The sequence below is a fragment of the Sorex fumeus genome, unplaced genomic scaffold (assembly GCF_029834395.1).
Source record: "Sorex fumeus unplaced genomic scaffold, SorFum_2.1 ptg000037l, whole genome shotgun sequence".
Classification (NCBI taxonomy): domain Eukaryota; kingdom Metazoa; phylum Chordata; class Mammalia; order Eulipotyphla; family Soricidae; genus Sorex; species Sorex fumeus.
Window position 1 is genome coordinate 38,250,874 of NW_026606094.1, and position 12,180 is coordinate 38,263,053.

A 12,180-nucleotide genomic window follows, 5' to 3' on the forward strand; every position below is an offset into this window, starting at 1 on the left:
AAAACTATCTGGATATTATACACATATATGCTTGATTTATATAAAAAAGCAAAATCTTTAAAAATAATTTTCCTTTTATTTGGGGATTATTGCTAATATTCTCTACTACAAGAGTAATTCTGAACAAATTCTCTTATATACAATGATAGAATTAGTTTCATCACCCTTGTGAATTAAGTAAATATTTTATCCTTCCTAATGACCATTAAACTCACAGACTATTATACCACTAAGCCATGGGTAGATTACCTGAAATTCAAAGTACTCATTATATTGTAAATGGTACTGTGAGTTGAGGGGTTTGGAAGGAGGTATAAGAATAAACCTGATATTAAATTAACATCAGAAGCATTAAAGTAAAAAAGATTTTCCCAAGCCCTTTTGAATTTAACCAAGATACTTTGTATTATAACATCAGCAGCAAAAGAGATCAGGAGTGGAAATGTTCATTCAGTAAAAACTTCCAGGTACCAAAGTACATCCAGGAGCATTTTCATATAACCTGTTCAATAATGATTCATATAAATAACCTACAACCAATATGTGGAAAAACTGAAATTTCCAGAAATTTAAATTTATGTGGATACATCACATTAGTGGTACCTAGAAGAATGATAATTCAAACGTACATAAATTAGTCTATCTAGTCATTTCTATGCCATCTTCCAAAGGTTTGGATAGCCAAGTATATGGTATGCCTTTATTTAATTAAAGATAATTGCAACTAAAATGCAGTATACCTGGTTTTCAATACTGAATGTCTGTAACAAATCATGAGCAACTTAGTAAAATATGATGTTTAAAGTGGGAAATATATTTAATAAAAATATTTTTAATAAAAAATTTAAAAAAATAAATATTTTTAATAAAAAATAAAATGTAAAATTAGTCTACTAAAATGTAAATAAGTGCTACAAATACTTTTCTATTATTATTTGATAAGTACTTTTCTCAAATATAAATTCCGGAATAACCTCCTTAGGTGCAATTTTGATCAAAATGAGAAATTTTTGCAGTGCAAAATGCGATTATTCCAAGTCCAAATTAAAAGCAGTTACAGTTTATGCTTGCCATAATATATGTGTAGACACACAGTGGAAAAGAATCACCTGTCTTTTGTCACTTAATGTAGTAGAATTTTCTGAACAATATCTAAAGGCAGAGATTTCCCCCCACCACTTAATAACACAGATAAAATTTTCAAATGCCATTGGTGAGCTGTTTTTGTCTGTGAAATAAGGCACTGCAGTATCATAATTACTTCGATCATGTTTTCCAACTCTCTTTTGGTCCCTATAAAATAATACAAATAGATTATAAAGAACTATTCCCTAAAAAATAATAGAACAAGGTAAAAAAAATGTGTGTGTCAAAGATTCCGTTGCTGACCAACACCTCACCCTTTGTTCCGTCTGAAAACATTCCAGGAGGGCAGGGATGACAGGATGATGATCCATTGTTATAAAATCCTGGGTTGCAAGGTGGACAATCCTTCTTCTCTCCAGAAGGGGGCAACCTAATAGCATCTGTGAGATCCTCCCGGCAGATTTTGGGCTCTATCCACTTGTACATGATCTGTGTCTGCAAGAAAACTTGCAAGTCATTTAATATACTACATTTGCTTTAAACTTCCAATAACTGGAATATTTATCTGACAGCTTATGAAAAGTCCAACTACTGTATGAAAAGATCAGCTGAAGATATTTTGAAATATTAGTAATAAGTGAAACAAAAAGAAAAACAAAACTTTGGTGAAAAGTGACCATTACTTCTAAATTGTTTGCCCCTTAGTGATAGCCGCCTTATTTCAGGCATAGAATGTTCCTCATCATTAAATACTTCCTTAAATTAAACGAAAGATTCAGCCTTTATTCACTCTTTACTTTGATGTCAATTTCTAGGAGACTATCATTTTGAGATCCTGGCTTCTCTTTTCCTTTCCCTAACCCACAACATTGTGTGCATATTTCTGCACAAAATTACCACAAAAATAAAGATTTGTTTTAGACAGTATAAGTAGCTTCACATTTCAAATCTGTTATTTCATAAATACTGGTAGTTGCCTTCTGAGTTTTCCATTAACCTGAAATTAGACTAGAAGAGCTATAGCTAAAATGCTGTATCATGAGGTTTTGAGACTCTTGTGCGGCACAAACATTAACATAGCTTTCTCCTTCAAGGAAAATATTCTAAGATCTAATAGTTCATTTCTTCTCACAGGTACAAACACAGTCCCCACAAAAAAAAGTAACAAAATATCTGTAACAGCAAAACCCAAAAAGTTGTAACAATACAGTTTTCATTTGAAATTGGAAATATTAAATGGGTTAGCCATAGGTTTTTTTTTAATGGACTTAGTGAAAAAAACAGCAGAGCCCGGGCAGCTGAAGACCTCCGGTTCCAGCCACAGTCATGCTTAAGACCACTCTTCACACGTTCAGATGAACCTTATGCATGAAGGAATTGGCAGAGGAACCCAGCTATGCGGGACCCGGGTCGTAGATCTCTAAGCCTGCTCGGATTGGGACCAGGGTCTCCTCCGCCCAGATCCCCCATCTTCCAGTATGTAGGCGTTACACCCACCAACTGCCCCCAGTGCTGTGTAATCCTATCAACGGCCAAGACCCGGAGAGTATAAAACCCAGCTCCGGGCCACATGACATGTTATTATCTAGTTCTTACTCTGGAGAACCTGGCAGGCTACCAAAAGTATCCTGCCCACGCGGCAGAGTCTGGCAAACTTCCCGTGGCGTATTCAATATGCCAAAAACCTGTAACAATGATGGGTCTCATTCTCCTGACTCTGAAAGAGCCTTGAATGTGGCACTTTTTTAAAAAAATTTTTTAATCGATGTATCTTTTTTTAATTTTTCTTAATTTTTTTATTAGTGAAACACCATAAGGTACAGTTATAGACTTATAAATTTTTGTGCTTGGGTTTCCATTATACAATGATCAAGTACCCATCCCTCCACCAGTGTCCATCCTCCACCACCACGGGTCCCAGCATCCCTCCCACCCACCAACCCCCCCCCCCCGCCCCGTCCCACCCTGCCTCTGTGGCAGGGCATTCCCCCTTGTTCTCTCTCTCTTCTTTGGGGTACTGTGTTTTTCAATAGAGACATAGAGTGGCAATCATGTTTGGTCTATAGACTACTTTTAGCATGCTTCTCCCACCCTGGGAGGGTCCTCACAACACCCTTTATTTGGTGCTCTCTTCTCTATCTGAGCTTCCTTTCACCTAGCACATGTGGCTGGCCTTCAAGTCATGGAGCAAAATTCCTGGTACTAATCTCAGCCATTCCTGGGTGTTAGTCTCCCATTTTGTTGCTTTATGTTCCCCAGATGAATGCAATGTTTCTGTGTCTATCCCACTCTTTCTGACTCATTTCGCTTAACATGATACTTTCCATGTAGTACCACTTGAATGTAAATTTCATAACTTCATCTTTTCTAACAGCTACATAGTACTCCATTGTGTAAATGTACCAAAGTTTCTTTAATCAGTCATCTGTTCTCGGGCACTCAGGTTTTTTCCAGATTCTGGGTATTGTAAAGAGTGCTGCAATGAACAAACAATTGCAGATGTCACTTCGACTATACTTTTTTGCCTCTCTGGGATATATTCCCAGGAGTGCTATAGCTGGGTCAAATGGGAGATCAAATTCTAATTTTTTGAGAATCGTCCATACTGTTTTCTAAAACGGTTGGACCTTTTTAAAATCTCAAGGCTAGGACGAAGGAGATGTTACTGGGGCCTGCTCGAGGCAATCGATGAACAACAGGATGACAGTAAAAAAAAAAACACTGTATTCTAAATGCAAAGAGAAATTAATAATACCTTCTTTTTTTAAGAAACTGAAAGATTCCTTTGTTAGACATAATATCTGTTGAAAGTATTCTCTCCCTTTAAAAGCATTTTGAAGTGTAGAGTTTCTGAGCTTAATGTAGTCCCATTTGTTTATTTTTGCTTCCACTTGCTTGGTCAGTGGTGTTTCATCTTTAAAGATGCCTTTAGCTTCAAATGTCATGAAGGGTTCTGCCTACATTTTCTTCCATGTACCTAATGCCTGCCATAGAGGCAGGCTGGAGGCGGGAGGGAGAAGGGGGGGAGTTTTTGGTGGCAGGAGAATATAGGGGATATTGGTGGTGGGAAATGTACAGTGGTGGAGGGGTGGGTGTTGAAACACTGTATTATTGAAACCCAATCACAAAAGCTTTGTAACTGCATCTCACAGTGATTCAATTTTTAAAAATTAATTAAAAAAAGAAGAAAAGGCATAGCTATAATTATAAGCCCCAGATAGAAGCTGAAGAGCCAAAAGGATCTCTGTAGTTATTTTCAGTTAACAGAAAATTGTGACTGTATTCTCAATTGGTGTTTTAGGCATAAAGTAAATTGCCTTATCTGAAGAAAAACACTTTTAAAAATGATTTTAAAACCAGGTATCTCAGGGTGCCAAGAATATAGCACTAGTGTACAGCACATGCCTGGCACGTATGGGGCCTGAGTTTGGGGCCTGAGTTCGTGCCCTGAACCATCAGGCCTGAACACTGCAGGGGGGGGGGGCGGTTACTAAGCCCTTCCTGGTACTACTGGTTATGGTCACTCACAACAACAAAATCAAAGAAAAAAGGACAACTAGACATATGAGCAGAATTATATGAATAACGTTTTCTTTCCTTTTTACAACTCTCTGTGCTTTAATTTTATGGTCTGCATGATGGCACAGTTTTAACTAGCCACTTCACCCCCATCTGCCTCTCTTACCATCTGTAAAATGATGGCTCTTCCTGCTACAGCATCACAAATCACTGAAAAATAAAAACCAATGAGGGTCTGCATCCATAAAAGACTCTCAATTCTTATTATAAAGACAATATAAAATTCACAGAATCTAAGCAAATCATCACATTTGGGGGTTGTCTTTTTAAAATTATGTCTTGCACTGCACTGTAGCACTGTCCTCCCTTGTTCATCGATTTGCTTGAGCGGGCACCAGTAACATCTCCATTGTGAGACTTGTTGTTACTGTTTGTGGCATATCAAATACGCCATCGGGAGCTTGCCAGGCTCTACCATGCGGGCGGGATACTCTCAGTAGCTTGTCGGGCTCTCCAAGAGGGACAGAGAAATTGAACCTGGGTCAGCCATGTGCACGGCAAATGCCCTACCCGCTGTGCTATCGCTCCAGCCCAAATTATGTCTTAGATATATAAATCAAATTCCTAATCATAGTCATTGCACACATTTGCTGATTTGTCTTGATAGTAACCCAATTGCGTTGAGTGATGCCTTCTTAGTAGGTTTCCAAATGAGACAGGGATGGTGCTGAGTTGAGCACTGACCAGCAGGTCACACTGAAATTGCCACATATTTTTGGGAAGTCGAAGTGAATTTAAATGAGTGAACTCTGAGTTTAAGCTGGCAAATAATTTATCTGCAAGCCATAAACCACAAGTCATGAAGAGTTAGTTTTTAAAGTAAAAATAAAGTTTGAAAAGCAAATATAGCGGTGGGGGAGATTGCTTCAAAGGGCTTGCATGCATGCTTTGCAATACACCTAAGGGGCCCCTGAGCATGTTTGGGCGTGGCCCCACAATGAAACAGAAAGAAAAAATACTTTGACCCTGTGATTTTGGAGTACAGTAAATATCTAAAGGAGACATGAACTTCTTTAAATATGTGGATCACTTTAAACATTTAGAAGTCAACTTTCAATTACTCTTTAGTAGAAGTTGTATTTACAAAGCCTCCCATTCACATGGCAGATTGAATCTGTGCCTCTCTTTCTAGCGGGGACAGATGCTTCCATGTCTGGATGACTAGAGAAAGATAATAATTAATATTAATGAAACTTAGCAGCAGATGGCTCAGAGTGCAGGTGTAAAACCAACAACCAAATCATGCTTTGACAAGTTGAGATCAAATTATAAAATGTTTTATGAAACCAGAAACCTAAGAAGGACAAAAACCTCCATGGTTTCCATTAAGTTCACAGAAGAGCTCTCATGTCCAACTATGTATTCAGCAGGAGTAAAATACTTTTAAAGAAGTACCCAGTTACATCAACTGGACACTGGTTTTCATGTCAAAATAAAATCCCAGGCTCAAAGAAGGACGAAAATATAGTCCTTTGAGACTGAATTTGTTCACTGTTGCCTGCTTTTTTTCCCCTTAAAATGCTCCAACACAAATGTACCAAGGATTTGTAGACCAGCTGAGTTCAGAGCTAAATCAGCACTGTCACCTTGATGCCTGGTGCTCCAGAATGTTCTAGCTTAGATGTTCCCAGCCAGGCAGGCTATTATTCCTCTCTTTGACTTCCCCAAACCTTGATCCCTCCTAGTGGGCTTTTATCATGAGATCTCTTTAGTAAATGAAACATTTCACATAGATATAGTTCTTCAATTAACACTTAACACTAACACTTAATTTACAATTCCCCATCATGTCCATAGGGAAGTCGTAAGAAACCCTATCAAACATCTGACTCACACTAAAAGATACCTGTTTCTGGAGTGACAGCTGCCCTTCCTGGACCAAAGACTCAATCCCCAATACCCCACAGAGCCCTCTCCAACCCCTCCAGGACTGCTTACTGAGCACAGAGTAAGCCCTGAACACCACCAGGGATAGCCTCCTCTCCAATGCCCCCCTACAAAAAATGCCTACTTCTGATGAATACTTGCCCGTTATTGGGCTCACTGGTTTCAATACTCAGCCTCGGTGCTTGGAGACACCATGGCCACTCTCACAAATGTTGGGGGCCATGTAGTGCCGGAGGTTCAATTCAGGACCTCGCGCATGTCAGATGTGTGCTCCAACCCTTAGTTCAATCTTCCCTGTACCTGGAAAACATTCTTTTGCAGTCAGATCTCAAGCAGTGAATCTGTATGTGTGCTTGGACATAGCAATAAGAAAGCATACATCAATGTTTGCACAAAAATGATGCTAAGCAAACAACTTTTTTTAAGAACTCAACAAAAATTTCATGTTGAATCATCTCCTAAAATAGCTCTGTCTTGCTTACTAAGAGGCAGATATACATTTTTCTCTTTTATACATACTACTTCATATGTACTCAGTTTGACTCAAGTAAGACAAATAGGTGAGAGTTCCTTCATCTATCACAGAAAATGTCTCAGAAAAGTGTGTCTCCTCAATACCCTCAGAATCTGTCTGTATTCCCCGGTGCACATCCCTCAAAAGACAATTTCTTTTATTTTTTTGGATTTTGGGCCACACTTGGATGTGCTCAGGGCTTACTCTTGGTTTTGTCCTCTGGGATCACTCCTGGTGGGGCTAAGGGGACCTTATGGGTTGCCAAGGATTAAATGCAGGTTGGCTGTGTGTAAGGCAAGTTCCCTACCTGCTGTACTATCTCTCCAGCCCTAATTTCTGTGTACAAACACAATACCAATGGATCCAATACACATTTGGTGAATAAATGAGGTAAAACTATGATCGTATCATATACATTAGAAAATGTAAAAAAACACATTCTCTCTTATCTACTTGATCTCCTTTCCAAGTTTTAAAGATGATTCTCTTTCAAATTCACCACTGACATCAGTGTTGCAGTATCCAGTGGATTCTTCTCTTTTGGGGAGGGGGTTCCCAAGTGTGCTTCAGGGACCTGTGGGGCCATGCTGGCACTTCTCGGCCCAAGGCTGTTCACTGAGAAGCCCATGGATGCAGTGCTGCTCAGGCTCTAGGGGCCAGGGATCCCCTGGGCAACCCCAGCCATGCCAGAGGCCTCCAACCCAGCAATGCTTAAGGGACTCTGTGGTGATCCTGCACCCCCCAGGGTCACAGTCGGTCACAGGCAAGACATACACCGTAGCCCCCGGACTATCTCTCGGTCCCCAACTGATATTTTTTAGTCCTCATTTAGGTTGGCTCTTCCATAAAATCTATTTTATGTATCACTCCTACAACTTGATACTGTGATATTATACTCTTGATTGTCCTTCACTTTTACAGTCACTTTTCTCAGTCATCAGCCCTGCTCATCTGTTCCAGCAGCAATTCAAGACATTGGCCCACTCCATTCTCTCACAACAAAACTTCATCCAAGCTCATAACCTCAATTATTATCCATTTGCTTATCGATCTGAGATTTGCATAAATAGCCACCTTCCAACATCTCCACTTGGAGGGTCTAACAATCTAAAAACCGTACTCAAATGTTCTCCCTTGCCCCATAGTGGCACCTCCTTACATACATTTTCTACAGAGAAATAGCCCTTATGATTATTGTAGAACCAATGATCTAAGTTCATAACTCCTTGTCATTTACAAGCTATTAATTTAAGTTATTTTTTTAAGTAGTGGGCATGTCTTATCACTAAAGTTCATTTAAACTAGACACCCCTCGATTCTGAATACGTATTACTTGCTTTAAGTACTAGAACTCTAAATACTAGAATATACTAGGTCTGACACATTCATAAGTAAGCTTCTTTTTAAAAAAATGAAAGGACTTAGGGTTTGGAGAGAAAGTATGTCAGGTAGGGCCCTTGCTTTTTACATGACTGATTTGGGATCAATTCCTGGCATCCTATTTGGTCCCCTGAGCCCCAAAAGGAGCGATCGCTGAGCACAGAGCCAAGAGTAAGCCCTGAGTACCATTGGGTATGGCTGCAAAACTGAAAAAAAATGGACTAAAGGGAAAATTTAATAATCATATACAGTATAAGAATATAAAAATTTGGAAAGGGATAACACCCATATTGTAGGTTATAGACTAGATTAATAATAATAATAATAAAATAGACTAGATTAAGATTTTTAAAATGTCATTTTTCAAAGTGCTAAATCTAGAAATAATACTGTATTGCAGCCACTTTGGTCTCAGTTTCTCCTCACTGTAGGCTAATTTTTAATTAATAAAAGGTCAAATAGAGTATTTGTGCATACACTTTTCCTATGATGAAAAGTCTTTTATATGGTAATGACTTTCCATTTCCTAATCATATAGTAATATGACTATACCTGAATTAGCCCATGTCTGCATGCCTTTTATTGCTGAATTCTATGGAGTGATCAAATAATGAAAGAGAAGTTGTAGGTAACTGAAATCCTGTGAAAGGTAGTACAACTTTTAATTCTGTTCTCCTCCTGATGTTATAACTTTTAGAAATAGCCGTAATTTATGGAGCATTCATTATGTTCCATATGTCCCAGGCACTGTGCGAAGTAACATATATTAGATAGCTGATGTAGTCTCTTAGTGGCCTTGTGAAGGGAGTGCTGATATTATCCTCATGTAGTCTCTTAGTGGCCTTGTGAAGGGAGTGCTGATATTATCCTCATCTTTCAGATGAAAAAGACAAACTTAAAGACAGCAATTCACTTTCCCACAATATTAAGAAGAAGCAGATCAGAATATCTAAGCCAGGAAAGCAAGTTTCAGACGCTAAACTTGATTTTTGGTGGAGGAGAGAGGCACCCCCAGTGGTACTTGGAAGCCACTGAGCTCTGTGCTTTGAAGTTGTCCCCAAGAGTGTTCAAGGTACCACATGCCAAGAAACAAACCAGGGCTATCTGCATGAAAGGCAAGCAGCTTACCCAAAGACTATCCGGTTTCCAGAATTTGAATTCTTATAGAGTTCTTCTGCACTGTTTAAATACCTGTGTTATGAATCAAATGCTTTACTTCTCTTAAAAGCAAATTAGAGTACTCTATTTAGATATAGGGTTAGATAACATTTGACCGAGTTTATTAGACATACCTTTCCTTCTTCATCACATCTTGTGTGGATCTGGAAATAATCCTTTGTGGTACAGGGAGGACGCTCCATACACTCCCCGGATCCTTCCTCTGCAACACAGAAGGTGCATTTCAGAAATGAATTGCTGCTGTTGTTACTCGGAGCAAAGGTCAAAATCAAAACAAAAATAGTGGATAACTAGAAAGTCAAAGTAACCTGACCCGAGGGATTTAGACAGAGCTAGTTAGGCCCAGCAAAATAATGGTCTACAATTTTATTTTCCCTAGAGCAATAAATATGTTCATTTATATACATGGAGCATGCCCAGATATTTTTTCCCATTAAATTTCCATTATCCTTGAATTCTGCAAACATGAAACAAATGAAAAGTGCATATTTTATTGTTAAATCATATGAGTACAACATGAAAAATTTTAGTTTAATATAAACATCTTCAAAATAGTTGCCTGTGAAGTATGAAATCAGAAAAAAATATTAAGGGAAAAAGTCACGCAGCAAGGGATAACGATTTACTTATATGCACATGCGTGTATGTGTATATGTGTGTGTATAGTTTATGTATGTGTGTTTATGATGATGATACCAGCTGTGCTCAGGATCTACTCCCTGGCAGAACCCAGGGACCACACAGTGTCTGGGACCACACCCAGTCTCCTACATGCACAGCGTGTGCTCCAGCCACCATCTCTCTGGCCCTCATGTTATACTTTATTAATTCGATGTTTATTCACTTCAGCAATTTGGTTTCTGGTTTCCTGTTTCTATCACATTTTATGTATAACTTCCTGCTCCATTAGGCACTTGATAAACATAAATTTAGAAAGGAAAGAGCAAAGAGTATAAACGGGAGAAAAGTAGTCCTACCTGAGAATTGGGAGTCTTCAGCACACTTTAAGCATTCTTTGGCTCCTTTCTCAGAATAGGTATTTCTGGGACAAACCTGGCAGTTGAAGGAACCTGGCTTGTTGCTGAAGGTGCCTGGCTTACAGGGAAAGCATTCTGATGTGTACGCCACCCCTGTGTAAAACAGCGATTGAGAGGGTTGGCGCCAACAGCAGCAGGCAATTCAGCTACACTCTCGCTGCTTCTACCCACAAGCAAACAATAATATTAATAGTAAGTGCGGCTTGAATGCCTTCACTCATTCATTGAACACCAAAAAAGCATTTACTGTATACAAGAAACTAGGACAGAAACTGAATCAAATACTTCAGTAAGAAATTCAGATTAGAGATGTAATCAAAATCTGAAAAAAAATGAGCTGTCAAAGATAACTCTACTAATTCAGAAGTGGAATGAACTAGAAAGACTGCTCTAGGTTCATAAGTCTACCATCTCCTGATCTTTGTGCCAACTTCTTCCCCTTTTAACTCTGTTCATTAAATGTCAGGCAAGACTTTAGAGTTCCTTAGAGAGCCCAATTTCCTTCTGTCTTGCAATTTCATGCTTTGCCAGCAGGTGTCTCTATAACTAAAGGTTAAGTCTGAAAGAAGTGTGCACTCTTGGAACACACTAAACTATACAGCAATATGAAGCCAAACTTTAATAAGCAAATCACTGCCTTAATTAAAAGTAATGCTGATTGATAATGAACCATTCCAGGTCCAATGGGACATAAGAGACACAGCTAATTCAGAGAAGAAGAGATTTAGTAAACATCTCGAAAAGATATTTCTCATTTCTATGAACACAGTAGTGACCTGAGAAAGCATATACTTGGCACAAAAGACATTTCTCAAATAAATAACTGGCTCTTATTAACAAGAATTCTTACACTTTATTCAAATACACCTAAAGTTATCATGCTTACTTTTTCATATAGATTAAATGAGTAATTTCATTTATGCATAAAATTAAATCAATATTCCAGAAAAATCTGCTCAGAATCTAGAAAACTCATCATATATGTTATTTACAGAATACAAGTTCCTGTCCTATGTATCTTTGATCCACTCAAACCAACAATTTAATCAATAACTTACTATAAGAGGACCTTAAGACAATGGTGAAAAGAAACATACACTCCAGTGGAGTGTGTGATTTAGAACACTGTATGCATGAAACCCTATTATTGTATTGTATTGTAAAGCATGGATACTACTAAAATAACATTTAAAAAAGGAATAGGCTCTACTAAAACAGACTGTTGTGAAATACATACCTTCAATTGTGATATTTTTTACCAACACTGGCTTGACAGCCTTAGACCCCATTAGGATGCCTGTAGTTCTCCAGTATAATATGTTTGTGCCTGATTTCAGCATAACCTTTAAAAAAACACTCAAAGTTAGATAAGGCCTGCTACTTTCAAACGTACCTGAGTGAATTCCTTATTTACTTTATAGTGCATAATGAAACTTAATTATTAACTTGAAACCCATGTTTAAAGTCTGTTAATTCAGATCTGGGGTCTACTGAAGCTCACACTTCTACAAAAAAATG

The 12,180-nt window shown here is 38.3% G+C and overlaps 1 protein-coding gene across 1 annotated transcript in view; it reads right to left on the reverse strand.

The window, feature by feature from the left end:
* Window positions 1-12,180, reverse strand: part of ELAPOR2 (endosome-lysosome associated apoptosis and autophagy regulator family member 2) — a 214,685-nt gene that overhangs the window by 55,069 nt on the left and 147,436 nt on the right. The window contains exons 6-9 of the mRNA XM_056117955.1: window positions 11,900-12,005; window positions 10,603-10,755; window positions 9,739-9,827; window positions 1,401-1,581 (exon numbers count right to left, since the gene is read on the reverse strand). Coding sequence (XP_055973930.1) covers window positions 1,401-1,581; window positions 9,739-9,827; window positions 10,603-10,755; window positions 11,900-12,005 — 529 coding nt within the window. The remainder of the gene's footprint in view (window positions 1-1,400; window positions 1,582-9,738; window positions 9,828-10,602; window positions 10,756-11,899; window positions 12,006-12,180) is intronic.